We start from the raw sequence: 19,901 nt of genomic DNA, 5'->3' as shown, positions 1-19,901 counted from the left end.
AAAGGTTCAGTACTAAAGAGATTTGGTATGGGTACAATAAAGGATATTAATAGAGAGAGGGAAAAATATGGCAAACATAAACCAAAGGATAAGATGGCCGATTCAAGAAATGCCTTCACGGTTTTAACGTTGAATGTAAATGGATTAAACTCCCCAATTAAAAGATATAGATTCGCAGAATGGATCAAAAAAAATGAACCATCAATATGTTGCATACAAGAGACTCATCTTAGACACAGGGACACAAAGAAACTGAAAGTGAAAGGATGGAAAAAAATATTTCATGCAAGCTACAGCCAAAAGAAAGCAGGTGTAGCAATATTAATCTCAGATAAAATAGACTTCAAATACAGGGATGTTTTGAGAGACAAAGAAGGCCACTACATACTAATAAAAGGGGCAATTCAGCAAGAAGAAATAACAATTGTAAATGTCTATGCACCCAATCAAGGTGCCACAAAATACATGAGAGAAACACTGGCAAAACTAAAGGAAGCAATTGATGTTTCCACAATAATTGTGGGAGACTTCAACACATCACTCTCTCCTATAGATAGATCAACCAGACAGAAGACCAATAAGGAAATTGAAAACCTAAACAATCTGATAAATGAATTAGATTTAACAGACATATACAGGACATTACATCCCAAATCACCAGGATACACATACTTTTCTAGTGCTCACGGAACTTTCTCCAGAATAGATCATATGCTGGGACATAAAACAAGCCTCAATAAATTTAAAAAGATTGAAATTATTCAAAGCACATTCTCTGACCACAATGGAATACAATTAGAAGTCAATAACCATCAGAGACTTAGAAAATTCACAAATACCTGGAGGTTAAACAACACACTCCTAAACAATCAGTGGGTTAAAGAAGAAATAGCAAGAGAAATTGCTAAATATATAGAGACGAATGAAAATGAGAACACAACATACCAAAACCTATGGGATGCAGCAAAAGCAGTGCTAAGGGGGAAATTTATAGCACTAAACGCATATATTAAAAAGGAAGAAAGAGCCAAAATCAAAGAACTAATGGATCAACTGAAGAAGCTAGAAAATGAACAGCAAACCAATCCTAAACCAAGTACAAGAAAAGAAATAACAAGGATTAAAGCAGAAATAAATGACATAGAGAACAAAAAAACAATAGAGAGGATAAATATCACCAAAAGTTGGTTCTTTGAGAAGATCAACAAGATTGACAAGCCCCTAGCTAGACTGACAAAATCAAAAAGAGAGAAGACCCATATAAACAAAATAATGAATGAAAAAGGTGACATAACTGCAGATCCTGAAGAAATTAACAAAATTATAAGAGGATATTATGAACAACTGTATGGCAACAAACTGGATAATGTAGAAGAAATGGACAATTTCCTGGAAACATATGAACAACCTAGACTGACCAGAGAAGAAATAGAAGACCTCAACCAACCTATCACAAGCAAAGAGATCCAATCAGTCATCAAAAATCTTCCCACAAATAAATGCCCAGGGCCAGATGGCTTCACAGGGGAATTCTACCAAACTTTCCAGAAAGAACTGACACCAATCTTACTCAAACTCTTTCAAAACATTGAAAAAAATGGAACACTACCTAACTCATTTTATGAAGCTAACATCAATCTAATACCAAAACCAGGCAAAGATGCTACAAAAAAGGAAAACTACCGGCCAATCTCCCTAATGAATATAGATGCAAAAATCCTCAACAAAATACTTGCAAATCGAATCCAAAGACACATTAAAAAAATCATACACCATGACCAAGTGGGGTTCATTCCAGGCATGCAAGGATGGTTCAACATAAGAAAAACAATCAATGTATTACAACACATTAAAAACTCAAAAGGGAAAAATCAATTGATCATCTGAATAGATGCTGAAAAAGCATTTGACAAAATCCAACATCCCTTTTTGATAAAAACACTTCAAAAGGTAGGAATTGAAGGAAACTTCCTCAACATGATAAAGAGCATATATGAAAAACCCACAGCCAGCATAGTACTCAATGGTGAGAGACTGAAAGCCTTCCCTCTAAGATCAGGAACAAGACAAGGATGCCCGCTGTCACCACTGTTATTCAACATTGTGCTGGAAGTGCTAGCCAGGGCAATCCGGCAAGACAAAGAAATAAAAGGCATCCAAATTGGAAAAGAAGAAGTAAAACTGTTATTGTTTGCAGATGATATGATCTTATATCTAGAAAACCCTGAGAAATCAACGATACACCTACTAGAGCTAATAAACAAATTTAGCAAAGTAGCAGGATACAAGATTAATGCACATAAGTCAGTAATGTTTCTATATGCTAGAAATGAACAAACTGAAGTGACACTCAAGAAAAAGATACCATTTTCAATAGCAACTAAAAAAATCAAGTACCTAGGAATAAACTTAACCAAAGATGTAAAAGACCTATACAAAGAAAACTACATAACTCTACTGAAAGAAATAGAAGGGGACCTTAAAAGATGGAAAAATATTCCATGTTCATGGATAGGAAGGCTAAATGTCATTAAGATGTCAATTCTACCCAAACTCATCTACAGATTCAATGCAATCCCAATCAAAATTCCAACAACCTACTTTGCAGACTTGGAAAAGCTAGTTATCAAATTTATTTGGAAAGGGAAGATGCCTCGAATTGCTAAAGACACTCTAAAAAAGAAAAACGAAGTGGGAGGACTTACACTCCCTGACTTTGAAGCTTATTATAAAGCCACAGTTGCCAAAACAGCATGGTTCTGGCACAAAGATAGACATATAGATCAATGGAATCGAATTGAGAATTCAGAGATAGACCCTCAGATCTATGGCCGACTGATCTTTGATAAGGCCCCCAAAGTCACCGAACTGAGCCATAACGGTCTTTTCAACAAATGGGGCTGGGAGAGTTGGATATCCATATCCAAAAGAATGAAAGAGGACCCCTACCTCACCCCCTACACAAAAATTAACTCAAAATGGACCAAAGATCTCAATATAAAAGAAAGTACCATAAAACTCCTAGAAGATAATGTAGGAAAACATCTTCAAGACCTTGCATTAGGAGGCCACTTCCTAGACTTTACACCCAAAGCACAAGCAACAAAAGAGAAAATAGATAAATGGGAACTCCTCAAGCTTAGAAGTTTCTGCACCTCAAAGGAATTTCTCAAAAAGGTAAAGAGGCAGCCAACTCAATGGGAAAAAATTTTTGGAAACCATGTATCTGACAAAAGACTGATATCTTGCATATACAAAGAAATCCTACAACTCAATGACAATAGTACAGACAGCCCAATTATAAAATGGGCAAAAGATATGAAAAGACAGTTCTCTGAAGAGGAAATACAAATGGCCAAGAAACACATGAAAAAATGTTCAGCTTCACTAGCTATTAGAGAGATGCAAATTAAGACCACAATGAGATACCATCTAACACCGGTTAGAATGGCTGCCATTAAACAAACAGGAAACTACAAATGCTGGAGGGGATGTGGAGAAACTGGAACACTTATTCATTGTTGGTGGGACTGTATAATGGTTCAGCCACTCTGGAAGTCAGTCTGGCAGTTCCTTAGAAAACTAGATATAGAGCTACCATTCGATCCAGCGATTGCACTTCTCGGTATATACCCGGAAGATCGGAAAGCAGTGACACGAACAGTTATCTGCACGCCAATGTTCATAGCAGCATTATTCACAATTGCCAAGAGATGGAAACAACCCAATGTCCTTCAACAGATGAGTGGATAAATAAAATGTGGTATATACACACGATGGAATACTACGCGGCAGTAAGAAGGAACGATCTGGTGAAACATATGACAACATGGATGAACCTTGAAGACATAATGCTGAGCGAAATAAGCCAGGCACAAAAAGAGAAATATTATATGCTACCACTAATGTGAACTTTGAAAAATGTAAAACAAATGGTTTATAATGTAGAATGTAGGGGAACTAGCAGTAGAGAGCAATTAAGGAAGGGGGAACAATAATCCGAGAAGAACAGATAAGCTATTTAACGTTCTGGGGATGCCCAGAAATGACTATGGTCTGTTAATTTCTGATGGATGTAGTAGGAACAAGTTCACTGAAACGTTGCTATATTATGTAACTTTCTTGGGGTAAAGTAGGAACATGTTGGAAGTTAAGCAGTTATCTTAGGTTAGTTGTCTTTTTCTTACTCCCTTGTTATGGTCTCTTTGAAATGTTCTTTTATTGTATGTTTGTTTTCTTTTTAACTTTTTTTTTCATACAGTTGATTTAAAAAAGAAGGGAAAGTTAAAAAAAAAAAAAAAAAGAAAAAAGACAAACAAGGAAAAAAAAAAAAAAAAGATGTAGTGCCCCCTTGAGGAGCCTGTGGAGAATGCAGGGGTATTCACCTACCCCACCTCCATGGTTGCTAACATGACCACAGACATAGGGGACTGGTGGTTTGATGGGTTGAGCCCTCTACCATAAGTTTTACCCTTGGGAAGACGGTTGCTGCAAAGGAGAGGCTAGGCCTCCCTATATTTGTGTCTAAGAGTCTCCTCCTGAATGCCTCTTTGTTGCTCAGATGTGGCCCTCTCTCTCTGGCTAAGCCAACTTGAAAGGTGAAATCACTGCCCTCCCCCCTACGTGGGACCAGACACCCAGGGGAGTGAATCTCCCTGGCAACGTGGAATATGACTCCTGGGGAGGAATGTAGACCCGGCATCGTGGGACAGAGAACATCTTCTTGACCAAAAGGGGGATGTGAAAGGAAATGAAATAAGCTTCAGTAGCAGAGAGATTCCAAAAGGAGCCGAGAGGTCACTCTGGTGGGCATTCTTACGCACACTTTAGACAACCCTTTTTAGGTTCTAAAGAATTGGGGTAGCTGATGGTGGATACCTGAAACTATCAAACTACAACCCAGAACCCATGAATCTCGAAGACAGTTGTATAAAAATGTAGCTTATGAGGGGTGACAATGGGATTGGGAAAGCCATAAGGACCACACTCCACTTTGTCTAGTTTATGGATGGATGTGTAGAAAAATAGGGGAAGGAAACAAACAGACAAAGGTACCCAGTGTTCTTTTTTACTTCAATTGCTCTTTTTCACTCTAATTATTATTCTTGTTATTTTTGTGTGTGTGCTAATGAAGGTGTCAGGGATTGATTTAGGTGATGAATGTACAACTATGTAATGGTACTGTAAATAATCGAAAGTACGATTTGCTTTGTATGACTGCGTGGTATGTGAATATATCTCAATAAAATGATGATTAAAAAAAAATGCTATAAGCACATATTAAAAAAAAAAAAAAAAAAGAAAAGAACAGTACAATGTAGTTCTTAAAAGCATGTCAGAGTTTAGGTCTGTAAAAACTGAATCATACATAACATATCTAAATTGTTCAGTTACTATGTCTTAATTAAAAAAAATGGGAAAGATGTTAAGTTTTGTCTATACTGTTTTCACATGCTTTCTGGCCTTATTTCAATTTCTAAGATGAAAATAAATCAAAGTAATTCATTCTTTCTTGGCAGGAAGAGTTAAATTCTATTCCCACATTCACATATGCATACAAGAGAGCAAAGTTGTCATTTATAAAATTCAGTCATCCACATAACCTTTCATGAATTTTCTAATTTCTAGGGTTAAGTAATTAAGTATTTCTTAAGTATAAGGAAAATATCCCCAGTTTAGTCTTGTATGAATGAGTATTTACAAATAATTTTCAAAAAATTTTTAAGTGCACCTAAAGAGAGGCACATATTTTGGGGCAAAAACCACATTTCACTTCAGCACATGAAGTTTTCTTTTGTAAAAAAAAGCACTCTCCTTTTAAGGGACAGAAGGAAGAAACTGAAATTAAAGAAAACTATGGTAACCTCTAAATTTCTAGGAAACAAATATTAGGTCTACTTAGTCTGGTACCGTCTCATGATAGTCACAGATTTTTTATTCTTTCTGCATAGACATTTCTATTGACCTAGGCAGAATAAAAGTAAATTCATTTTTTTTTTTTAAATGCTAATGTTAGCAGTTTGTATCTTTATGATTGTAAGTTGAGTAACTGGCAGTTACTGTCTTTTTAGCAAATCTAAAACCATCATTTTAAAGGAGAAAAAGCCCTTAAAAGTCAGACCTATTCTAGCCCTCAATTACATGGAAACTGACTTCCAAGATGTTACTTAACATTCTTACAGTTATACATTTTGTTATATGTAATTCCACTACAACTATGTGTTAAATCGCTAAATTAATGGGAAAAAAAAAAAAAAAAAAGAGCAGTTAATTTACCTTTTCAATTGGGAATACATTGCCTTTATGCTTCACACATCTACAAAAGTGAAATTCAAATTTTAATTTGAGTAGGGGAGTAGGGGTATTTAACTAATTAATTACCAAAATGGTTCTAAAACTTTAGTAGACACCAGAGTCACCTGGAAGGTTTATTAAAACTTACAGTTTATGTCCCACCATTCAGCATTTCTGATTCGGTGGTATAGAGGCGGCCTCCCAGTTTGCATTGCTAAAAGTTCCCAGGTGATGCTGAGGACCACATGCCACACTTCAAGAACAAGTGACTTAGAACATCAGGATTTGAGGAATAACAAAAATGTTCTGGATCTAACACCGTCAAATTATCTGAAATCATCATTTCCATACTTAAAGAGTGTACTTATTAGTTTGATTTCTTCTGGAAATAATAACCCTAATCCCAATTTTCTAAAGAGGGAAATTGAAACATAATTTTAGATTGAAATACAGGGCCATAAAGTAAAATTCTACAGGTACAGTAATATAGCAAGTAGCACACAGTGTCCATAATTTATATGTTCAGAAAAGCAAGCTGTGTCACTTTTCCCTGTTCAAAATACCTAGACTGGAATGTGTGTCACTTCTGATAAAAGAAACCAATATGGGGAAGTAAATTATTACATATTATACCAAAAGACTGAAAAGAGTTTATTTGCAAATTTCCTTCTATAAATCAAAATTCAGCCACAGGTTCTCAGATGCTATTAATGCCTGGTCTCCAAAGGCCCCTATGCATATTCAACAACATCAACAACAACAACAATTCTCTACTGAAACAAGTAAAATGTCTGTGTTCTGCCAGAAAGAATAAAAATTTATGTAACTGTTTTAATTATAAAATATACTTCACAAATCTCTTATCGTCAGGTTTAATCCACTACAAACTCAAAATATTAGGACAAACACACATTATTAGAGTCCATACTGAGAAGATGAAACTCTATGGAACAGTGAGTTAAGGGCCACAAGTTTAGTCATCCAAACAAGCATCCATGTTTCTTGACTGCCAGTGCTTTCATTATCTGACACAACCTTCCTTTACCATGTGGAGAGAAAGGAGGGAATGTTGCCTCTACAGCACAGAAATTAAGCCTGTAACTAGACACTATCAAGAATCCAGGTGACAACAGAAGATTCTGAAAACTGACAATAAAAGGTACCTTTTTTGTGGGTAAATTTCAGCTAGGCATATCAGAGAAAATACTATACAGACAATTTTAGGCTCATTAAGTTGACCAATCCCATTGGATTCTTGCCTCCATTTCAGCCACTCATTGTTAAAACCAGAGAGGTTTTATGGTTTCTAAGAACAACCAAGTACCAGAAATTACCTTTCACCAGTATTATTTTTCTGTATATACTTTAATTTCATTTCAGTTTACATTTTCACATAAGATTTCCTTTTTGGCCCTCTAAATTTAAGAACATGAAACACCAAATCAAGTCATCTTTAAGTGAAACTCATTACCACCTTGTATAGTTTCATATACCACTAATTTGCTTTCCTCTACCTCTGCCCATCCTTAAAAGTACCTTAACCCTTTTTTGGTGTTTTCCCTTTTACCATATATACTTTCCCCTGGAATATTTTACTCACTCTCATGGTTTAAAATATTACTCCATCTATAAAGGACCCCCAAATCTGAATCTCCAGCATGAGAAAATAAATGAATTTGAGCTACCAATTAAAGGACTGATAAATCAAAAAAGTCAAAAGGCTGTAATAGCAAGATTTGAAAAAATACATAAATGATTACTTATAAAAATGTTAGTGGTAATGGCAATTTCTTTACACCTTAAATTGATTAATTTATTTTGCACTATTTGTGAAACACGGAAGTGTTATACATTTCCATTAACCAGATCATAAAGTCTAACAAAAGATCAAAAGATTTAACTACAGAGATCTATAAGTCTGTATTTGAAAATTTAAAAAGGGGAAATCTGCTGTAAATTGGATGGTTTTAATATTACTTCAGTGGTAGTCTTCCTTAAAAAAAAAAAAAAAAGCTAAAGGCATAAAAGGCATAAAGTGATAAATAACTGGACCTGTTCATGGCCAAGCTTTTAAGATCCTAGAACCATATAACTCTAGGTAATGGTCAAAAGAAAACCCATTAAACCAGTAAGTTTATGAGTCAGAAAAGAAGCACTGTATATTATAAATGTAGCAATAAGCTTAGGTTCAGCTTGAATTTCTGAAAGATATGTCACTACTATATTGCTGTAAATGCTGAAGACAAACAAAAACACTCAGATCAAAGTGTCCTATTATAAAACTATACCATAAAATATAAACTTATTCATTGAATCTAAAGAATCTTATACTGGAAGCTGAGATATCTGAAACTTTTGTAAATTATTTGGCTTATAGTAATTTGAAAATTATTGCAAAGCAAATGAAATCAGTCCCAGAATTCTCAAGAGCAAAAAAGCAGACATATAAATCCATTAAGCTTTATAAAACAGCAACCCTTAAAAGGCCTTTCTTATTTATTTCTACTGCTTGATCAAGCTCATTCTTGGAATACATACAGACACACACATTTTTTCAAGACTAATGAGTGTTCTGGTTAATGGATACCAAAAGAGGACTGAAATTTAGAGAAATGCACAGCTGAAGATGAATAAATACAAAAGCTCCCTTTTGAAAAACCTGATGAATTGGGGATGAATTGTTAAAAGCATCTGCAAAAGGAAGACCAAGAAAAGAACACACAGAATTTTTAATTTAAAACAAATTCAACAAAGATCCATGATAAACCATGAGGTCAAATAAAGGTTAGATTATCTCACCATGTAAGTTAAGTATTGTCATCCTTTCCTCTCACAGCATTTTTAAACTTATTGGATTTAAAATATTCCCATATATAAATAACACTTCACTTATAAAACTGATTATTTTAAGCATGCATAGTGAGTCAAGTTTCAGATTTCCCTCTACATTATCTAGTTTTAAAAATAACCAGAAAACTATTCCTTATCACAGTTGCAAACCTAGGATTTTGGAATTAGAAACTCAGACCCTCGAACTCAGTTCTGTTAGGTTTTCTGGTACCTAGACAAGATCTTTTCCTTGTTTCCCATGTGCCCACAAACTAAATTTCATCTCATTTATAAAGATGTCATATGGAATAATCCATGACTCAGATATAATGGAAGATGTAAAAGTTTACAGTTGATTATTTTTTTTTAAATGGTGCAATATTTACTGTGGCTGTTTTAATTAATAAATGCTGCATGCTAAATGAACCCTACTATTTTCTGCCTTTTTCACCTCATTAGGTATTTGTGACTAAATGAAAAAAAATGGATTAGCCATTTCCAAATTTTTAATTTTGGGGACTGCTGTCAAAAGACAGAGTAATTTCAACCCACAACTTACATGATGGTATTTCAAAAAGTGATAAGGAAATCTGATTCATATTATATGCTGAAAATTATTCTTACTATGAATAAAACACTACCACATTGGTCAGATTAGTTGACAAGCTCAATGTTCACTGTTTGATCCTGACATTAAGAGATACAATGTAGGAGGAAAAAAATTATTTTCCTTAACTTCAACTAATTTTAAAGATTAGGGATATAACTACCCAAATCCTAGTCTCCCGTAATCTACTATTAATCACAGTCACTAAGTTATTTAAGTTTTTTCAGTATTTTCAATCTTAGATGTAATATTTGAGTCTAATACTCATGTTGTGATTAGGTTCTTCCCTTTATGCCCTACTTTTTAAAAAAAAATTCAATAAGAGAGTTTAATCTTAACATTCTGGGATTTGATGAAAAAAATGTGAACATAAAGTTGAAGATTTTAGGGACTCTGACCACAGGCTTTCTTTCAGTCCTTGTATTTCCAGGATATAAGTCAACACTGACTTGTCAGATCCTAGATCCACTTAAACAGTTTGGTTTTCCTCAAGCTTCTCTTTAGTTTAATTCTGTCTATCTTAAGAGGGAAAAGGTATACTTTATCATGTTTAATTGTAAATATCACACAGCTATTTTGGAATTTTTGTTGTGCTATTTATTTACTAAAAATAGAATACACTGTTCAGAAATACTTCTAGGATATTTAATTTAGAGAAGCTCTTAAAAATAAAAATAAGCAGGGGAGGAATAGAAGGTAACACATTAAAGCAAAGTTACTGAGGAGACTATAAAAAACATCTATTGTTATTACGCTACTACTGTTGTTACTAATATAGTATAGTATGTTATTAATGCTGAAACATGTCAAAATGTGTCCATTTCACAGAACTTCAAAAATAAAATATCACCTTACTCTGAAATTTTTTTTATCAGATTTACAAAGTCAGTGATTTTTCCACCCAGGGTCCTATCTATACATTCCACCTACACTGACAAAAATAAAATACATAACAAGACTGCCAAATTTCTGGGAAATAAAAATGAACAATTTTCCTATATCCCAGCAAAGAAGACAATGACCAGTGGCCCAGGAACAAGATTATAAATGTAAAGGGATGGCAAAGGAGCAAAGACTACGGTTAGAAAACTTAAGGGCAGAAATGAAAGGATTGAAAAAAGGGTATAGCTGATACCAGTTGACTAAAAAAAGCTGTTTATAAGCTTTGATATTCGAGTCTTTCAAAACTTCTACACATTTCACTGTATGATCCAACCAATTAATCAGAGACCATGTATAGAACTTCTTACTGTTGTAATTTAATCAAACAAAAATTTCTAACAGTTGTATATTTATAGATACTGTAAAGACCAATAGTAATTGGCTACTAACAGAAAGAAGCTTTATCAGTAAAAAAGCAAAGATATTAAACTAAGCTAAGCTATTAAACCAAGCCCTAGACTCACATTTCTAAACATCATCTTGCATATTACACATGAATTTTATATTGTTTTCCAGATAAAGTTAGTGAAACTAATTCAATAAATATTTACTGAATGCCTACTATGGAGCAGGCATTGTCCTTGGTACTTGAGATACAGCAGTAAACAAAATTATTCTCGAGGAGCTTCCATCCTAGTGAGAAAAACAGACAATATTTGCACAGATAAGAGCCACAAAGAAAAAAAAAACATTATGAAAACTAAAATTTTTGTAATGATCACTTCATCTGTAGCATGAACACAGAATACAAAATGAAAAATTTTCTGAGCTTTACTTTCCATAATATTCTATAGCTCAAGTTATGATTAAGAATTCACATAAAATTCCTCATTTCCTCAGTTGAAAAAAATTAATAACAAAACTGCCAATCTTCCTACTCCCTTGAAAATTCTTATTAAATGTTGTATTATATAAATGTTTAATAGGTACTTTTATCTGAGGATTTCACATTCTGTATCTGTCACAGTTTCTAAGTCTATCTCCCTCACTAGACAATGAGCTATCAGAGGGCAGAAACTTTTCTTCTTCTTCTTCATGTGCTCTGTACCTAAAAAAGGTTTAAAGTAAAGCATAATCTTGAACTATAAAAGTTTTTATTAAAAAATTTCTATTTAATAGTGTCAAAGAAACTGCTTCTAACTTTACTATAACTAAAATAAGACAAAGTCCTTTTCATTTATATTTTAAAATGTTTGGATTAATAAGAAATGAATAAATGTGAACATGGTACTTAAAAAACTCATGTTGCCTTTCAGTCATAGAAGTATATTCATTTCTCCAGAGTATAAGAAGATCCATCCAAATTAGATTATTTAAACTTACAATGAATAGATGTATTTTCTTGGAAAAATATCTATTGTTACAGTAAAACCTGAGTTTCCTTTCTAACAAGATTGTATGATTACTCGTTTATATTGTTCTTTCCGCAGGAATTCACACACCCCCTGTTTGCATCCTGTTATTCACTTAGTGCTTCCCTTCACTTCACTATACTGTTTCCCTAATAGTGGGAGAGTCATTCTAACCGCACACAAAAATTCTAATCACTGTCAGCATGCTCTATGGCTCCTCTTTTGCATCTAGCAATTGTTTAGGTCATTTAAGGGTTACCTTCAAAATTTTACTGTGTCCTCAAAATGCTGCATTGCCTTCCCAGACCACGGATTATTTCCCTGTGTTCAGGAACTCTGTGTTCCTGTACTGAACAACCTGAGAAAGCATAGGGTACATATACTCTACTAAAACCCAAGCAAACACAGCTATACTCCTCCCAAAAGTTTGTACATTTGGATTTGTCCTTTTGAAAGGCAAGGAAAACAATCTTTTATAAGATAATTCAGGGGGTAATCAAGGTCAAGTTAAATTACTGCCTCAGACTCTTCTAGCATGCTTGTTAAAATACAGATTCCTAGGTTCTACATAGAACCTACTGAATCAGCATAAAAGGGGTATGCCCTAGAATACGCATTTTAACACGCTTTCCATGTAATTCTTATGCATGGTGAAGTTTAAAAACCAGTAATGTATTAAGGACCTAAAATTAAAGATAATATCATTGAGGAAGGGACAATACCAATTGTCGAATACACTGAACTAGGGAAAAAAAAAAAGATACAAATTCATTAATGACAAGCTAAGAAAAAACATTCTAACAAGTAAGAACTCTATGATGCGCCTTGCTAAACTAAACTATGACATTCTTTATAGGGTGGTTTGGAATCTCCTTTACTCAAAGTATTGAACAATAGGACACATGTCTAAGCATGAAAAATATATATATATTTATATATATAAAAATGTGTATTAGATATCTACATCAAACAAACAGATACTGTATGTGTGTATGTATGTAAGTATTTCTGCTTAGAAGGCATAGAAACATATATGCACATGTCTCTATGTATAAATTTCTGCTTAGAAGGCAGTAATTACAGTTAGTGCTTATGATAACACTGGCTACTCTCTAAACAGCTTCAGTTCTACTCCACTACTTCTAAATAGAGGACAATCACATATTTTTTCCACTTTTAGACATATATAGTTTGATTTCCCAGGACAGAGGAGCAGGAAATGGAAAGGTAAAATGACTCAAGTCAATAAATATTTACCAGAGTCAGGGAATAATGCCTCCCTGGCTTCTGGAATGTAAACTGTCCAAAGGCAGAGATCTCATCTTATATGTCATGGAATCCACCACCACAGCACGTGAATAAATAAAAGTCTGCTGGGAATCAAGACAGCATTCCACGAAGCTGAGCATGAGATCAAGGTTATTACAATCTATAGCAGTGGTTCCCAAACTTCAAAATGCATTTAGCCCCATCCCCAGAGTTTATAATTCCATAGGTATGGGGGGGGGGGCAGGGGCAAGAACCGGTATTTCTAACAAGCTCTCAGGTGATGCTAACATGTTTGTCTGGGGACCAGACTTTAAAAACCATTGATCTAATCCTCTGGGCTCTGCAATACAAGGGTTCCCAGAAAAGAGAAGTAGATACGGTTAAGAAAAACAATATAGAGAATACAGAAACCCAGATTCCAGTTGCAGATCTATCACAAAATGACTATATAACTGATACACACATGTGCACACACACCACTGAGTACTGCATAACTCATCTCCAAGACGGTTTGGTCAAGATGAAAACTGAAAATTTAAAAATAAAACAGAAAATTTAAGTGAACCCTTTAAATACATAATCTTCCCTGAAATTACTATCCTCAAATCAATGTATACAGATTTAATATATGTAGAATGTTAAACGACCTAACTTTTGTCCAAAATGAACATACAAGCAAATAATCAAAAAGAATGATGGTAAGGCTATTCATATCAAACCATCTAAACATAAACCTAAAGGTTTAAAAATATAAATATTTGTATTTATTATATATTTATAAATAATCTAAACACAAATTACAAATTCAGGTATCTGTAAATGTGTTGTCTAGATTCTTCCTAGTTACTAGATTAGTAGTACCAGCATCATCTGAGAGCTTGTTAGAAAGGCAAAATCTCTGGTTACACCTAAAACTGCTGAATAAGAATCTGTATCCCAACAAGATCCCCATGTGATTCGTAAGCATACTCAAGTTTGAGAAGAACAAATACAAGCCACTAAGATTTCTATCATTAATTCCTTTACTATGGTTTGTAAAATAACATGACTTTTTAAGACTGAGCATTTTCTTGAAAAATCTATTTCTGGCCTATAGATAGATAAAAGAAAATTCAAAGAATTATTTTACATGAGAAATAATTTCCAAACAAAAACACCCATTTAAAATATTTGATGATTCTGAAATATTATATGAATAAAGGTGACAAAATCCTTAACTTTACAGCTGAGTAAACTGAGGTACAAGGATAATAAATGGCTTGGTTGAAGTCAGTTTGTCAGATGCCACAATGGAGACTGAAATCCAGTTCTATTGACTCCTACACTGCAGTGCTCTTTCCAAGAAAAAAGTGTTTTAATTACATTTTCCTGGAGTAAAGATACAGTTAATATAAAGGTATATATATAGTGTATATATTTTGGAAAGGATATATGTTTTATATAAATACAAATATATCTAATATATATTTATAAAAATATGGTATATATATTTATAAAATATAAATATATAAATTTTATATAAAATATGCAGTTAATATAAAGGCATATATAATGTGTGTATTTTTGAAAGGATATATATTTTATATTTAAAAATATATACACTTTCATTTGAAAGGATAAATGAAATGACATATCTATAAAAACCTGTTGAAGGAAATTCAGCAATAATATATCATAGTAGTTAACACAGTTTATCCTTTTTCCCTCCTGGCCCTGGAGAAGGTGAGCAGAGAGCGAGAGAGAGGTGGGGTGGGGGTGGGGCGGTGCAGGGAGGGAGGGTAAGGGCAGGAGAGAGACACTTTAAAATTTTTATATGGAAAGAGAAAGGAAACTGTAATTCAACATACTTAGCATGACCATAACTTCCAAATACATAATTTTCTAAGACACCATATTTCACTTAAGTGGCTGCATCTATTCTGATGAATAAAACTGGAAAATTGATTTTAAGAACCATTATAAATTCATCTTTGCCACTTAAGTTTTCCTATACAGCAATAAACGTAAAACTTTTTATCCCACATATGGCTAATTTTTGCAATTTTCAACACAAAACAGCCAGATTTGCATTAGTATTTTATAATTTACAGTAGAAAAATAAAATTCTTGTATCTTACCATCAAAGAAACTCTTGGCTCTCAGGTAACTGACACTGAGCCTAAGAACTGAAAGTTTGTCCAGTTTATTAATAGTATCTTGTGGAAAAGGCAGCAGGCTAGCCAAACGGTCCAACTCGGCATTAAGCCGATCTCTGTGTCGCTTGGAAGGGTTTGATTTGATTCCTTCAGCCGGGATTGGCTTTATTCTGAAAAGCAAATAAAATATATAAAAAAAAAAAAACCATTAAAATATGTAAAGTAAAAATTTCTACTGCATTAAAAAGTCGCCTCAAATACTTCTCTAGTAAAACACACTTTTAAAAATCTACTTCAAGTTTACTTAAACCTTTCAAAACCTCCCTTTCATATCTTCATCAAGAAAAAAAAGAATAGGGGATAAAATTCTTCAAAATGTTTTAATAAAAAGTTTATGCACATGTCATTGGAAAATGTTGACTACATCTTATGAAAATGCTTACATATGCTTTGCATATTGGTGGTACAGTGATTCCCAATTAACAAATCTTCTAGATTCTTTATTCCACAAATACAGGTAGCCACTGTTAGAGGAAGTTTTAAAAATCTGCAACAAAATATGTGAAAAATGATGCTTCCTTTACCATCTTTGACAAGAAGCATTTCAGCCTCATTTATGTTGTAGATAAAACAGAAACAACCCTAAATAAAAGTATATCTTCATTATCTCTAGCTCCCTATATTTATATATTTTCATCCCTTCAGTGATGATTTCTCAAAATCCTTCTGGCTCCTAAGTCTCCCAGCCATCTAATGTGATCCTCCAACATTAAAACAACAATAAATTTGACTTTAGTTATTTATATTTTTTGACTAACAAATATGAGAGTAAACTGTGATTACTGGCGAATTTTGTTCTCATGATTGAGCAGTAATTATTAGCTTTCATGCTTTGTATCTCAATTAGAAAGTTCAATGAAACCCTAACATTTGGGATGTTTTCATCTGCCCGAAAGAAAAGACACATATTTAGTAAAACATGAGTTCAGTAATGAGAAACTAGGAAACTTCACACAAACACGTTAGCCAGGACTCCATAGCAGAAATTAAGGAATTTCTTTAATTTTACTTTAAGGAAATTTCTTTAATTTTACTTTAAGGAAAGCAATCTTACAAATAATCAGACAACCTGCTGCAATATAAATGGGGAAGATATTTGAAAGCCAAACAAAGTATTTTTTACACCTTGCCTCTTCACCTTTACAACAGCCAGAAAAATAATTAACCAAAGTATTCTTACAACAGACCTTTTTGACAATTCAATGTAAATTTTATAAAGTAGAAATTGACTTGGATAGAGTACTATAAATTTGTTTCAATGAAAACATTTCTAGATAATTGATGTTTCCAATGTTTACATGAAAAAGTAATACTTTATAAAAAAATATGATGAAAAGTAAATATGGAATATCAATATGCTTTTTACACCATCCCTAACAAGTATTTTCTCCAGAACTTGTCTATGCCTACTTTTCTGACAGTTCATTTTACACACACACACACAAATAAGAGTAGTAAACTGGTAGAGTGATATACATACAAAATAAAAGTCAACAGAATACTTTCTCTAAATTGTTTATACTATTTGTACTTAATAGAAATTAGAAGCTGTTTCTCTAGCTATTTCCCCAAATAATATTATATAATAATCAAATTCAAGTCATACCCAACTACATTTCTCCAACAGACCAACTGAATTTCCACTTTTACTATAATGCCTCTCCATATAATTCTCTATAGTTAATTAAAACTTCTTAACAAAAATATTTATTTGCATCTGTCAGGTCCTGGACAGCCCAGGTAAATGCTCTTCCATTAAAATATTTAACAAGTAGTATGAAAGGGGAGTTGAAAAAGATGGATCTTGAAAGATGAACAGGATTTCATGAGGAGGAATGATAGGGAAATGGTGAACTGTGAGAAGTAGGGCAAAAGTTGTTCTTTCAACTCATATTTACTAAACATCTATGTGCCTGGCATAAAACATCTATCAATGAGCCCAATGTAAAAAGTCCCAGCATTCATGGAGCTTACATTCCAGTTGGAGGACAAAGAAATAAACGAATGAACAAAACTTCTCAGGTTAGTGAGTGCTACGAAAAAATCAAGCAAGGCAAGGAACTAAAGAGCAGCAGGGATGCTGGTTTTGATGTGGAAGCCAGGGAGCATCTCTGATGAGATGTTGCAACACAGACATGAATAAAAGGAAGGAGTGAACCATGTGGATGTCTGAAGAAAAAATATTCAAGAAAGAAGAAACAGCAATTTCCTTAAAGAAATGGTTAAAAAAAATGGCCTTTGGTATCTGGAAGTTGTCTTAAGTTTTGAGCTGGGAATTTCCATGATCAGTCTGTGTTTTACTAAGCTGACAGTGATGTAGAGGATGGAATGAAGGCGAGATCACACTGAAGTTAGGACTCTACTCCCAGGGACTTCTTTCTAAAACATAAATCTATGTTACTCCTCTGATTAAAACCTTTCAGTAGCTCCCAATAGTACACATTCCTCAGCCTAGCACACAAAACCCTTCATGATCTTTTTAGCCCCTGTATACTCCTCTGGCTTCATTTCCTCCAGTCAAAGCCCTCTCCTTTTCCATTATACTCTAGAAGTAAGAAATTACTTAGGACTGTCGACACATACTATGGCTTTTTCGTACATGTTACTACCTACAGCCTCCTTGTTCTACCCCACTCCCTTCAAAGCCCTGCACAAGTACAGTTACTCCTTCCACATTGTGACTTTTGCAGTTTCGACATATTGCACGTAAGCATAAGAAATTAAATGGGAACTTTGGGGGAAGCTGCCATTATGGTGTTAATGAGTCCTGCATAAACCACGAGATCCGCATATCTGTTGCATAGAAAGTGCAACATTCTTTTGGGTGCAGGATTGTTATAAAAAAGGCATTCCGACAGACTCTGATAGCATACAAGAAAAGGCTAAGTTCCTATATGATTCCCTAAAGGAAAATTAAGGTGAAGGGTCTACACCTATGGATTTTCAGGCCAGCAAAGGATGGTCTGAAAAATTTTCAACAAGCTTTAGCCTATGCGACGTAAAATTAACAGGAAAGGCAATGTCTGCCGATAAAGACGCAGCTAGGGAGTTTCCTGAAGCCCTGAGAAAAAAATTTTTTGAATGGATTTTCCAGATCATAGGGGCACCATACTCCTAACCCCCATGATGTGGAAGGGATAATCGTAGAACACTTTTGTAAAGCCTTCCTCACCTACCTCACAACAAATTAAACACTCCCTCTCCTATACTACTTCTGTATCTTATACAAATGTCTATACAACCATTCCATTATGGAATAGTCTATGCAAATAACATTTTGCATAAATTGAAAATGCATTTACAATTGGCCCTGCAGTCTTGATGGCCTTCCAGCAATGATTATACAATACTAGTATATTATAAACACTGATACAAAACAAGGTATGACAGAGGGAGAGATAACAGTCACAACATGAGAAAGAAGGCTTAAAGGTATTCCTGCATTCCTCCTTGTGGCACTGCTGCCTCTGTGCTGGCTCTTTGCAGAATTCATCTCTGTACCAGATGAGAGTGTTTCCTTACATATTGCAAAACTGTCCAAATCTCTAATGCATTTTTATGTACCTATGGAATATTTAACATGTGATCAAAAATTCCATAAATCAAGTGCTTTATATAACCTATACTGCATATACTTGTCTCTTTTATTGCTATGTAAACTTTACCATCTTTGTAACCCCAGCTCAATACTTCACACAGAGTAGACTCTCAATATTTGCTGATAAGGAGCATCCAGAAAAGGAATGATGAGAGCCTGACCAAAGAGAGAAACAGTAAGGATGGTAAGAAACAGCTGGCTTGAAGAGCTATTTAAGCATAGCACCTTAGTGCTTATCAAAGGGTTTGGTATATAGCCAGACTCAAAAATTCACTGAACTAAACTACTTGGCAACTGTCTGGATACAGAAAGTAAGGAAGAGGGAAATCTTGAGTGAGGAGAGGTTGCAAATGACTCTGAGGTTAGTAGCTTAGGATAATAACTATATTTCCTGATAGAAGGTATACCAAACAAGGAGAAAAGTGGCTTGACAACAGACAACAGTAATAACACTTAGGTACAAGGCTGAGGAAGAGGCACATGCAAAGATAACAGTGGAGAAATGATAAGGCAGACAGGAAAAGAACTAGGGTAGAATATTTCAGAAGTCACAGGACAATGAGGGATTATATCAAGTCAGGGCTAACAAGTACCCACTGCACTTGGCAATTCAAATCTATCACGTATTTCCACTAGATGTGAAGCTTTTAAAACGTCAGATTGTTTAAGCTAAACTAACAGATTTGACTCGCTTTTTTAATGATTTAGAGAAATATTTCAAATTACTTTGGGAAAATATTTCATATATATCCATACATATTGAAGATGCACAGTATAATTAAAAATAGAGAATAATTCCACACTGATTACATTTG

At 34.0% G+C, this 19,901-nt stretch overlaps 1 protein-coding gene across 1 annotated transcript in view; it reads right to left on the bottom strand.

Moving 5' to 3' along the window:
- Positions 1–19,901, bottom strand: part of AHR (aryl hydrocarbon receptor) — a 66,541-nt gene that overhangs the window by 38,958 nt on the left and 7,682 nt on the right. The window contains exon 2 of the mRNA XM_037836841.1: positions 15,411–15,598. Coding sequence (XP_037692769.1) covers positions 15,411–15,598 — 188 coding nt within the window. The remainder of the gene's footprint in view (positions 1–15,410; positions 15,599–19,901) is intronic.

Source organism: Choloepus didactylus, chromosome 5 (genome assembly GCF_015220235.1).
Source record: "Choloepus didactylus isolate mChoDid1 chromosome 5, mChoDid1.pri, whole genome shotgun sequence".
Classification (NCBI taxonomy): Eukaryota; Metazoa; Chordata; class Mammalia; order Pilosa; family Megalonychidae; genus Choloepus; species Choloepus didactylus.
This window is presented reverse-complemented; position numbering and strand designations above follow the sequence as displayed.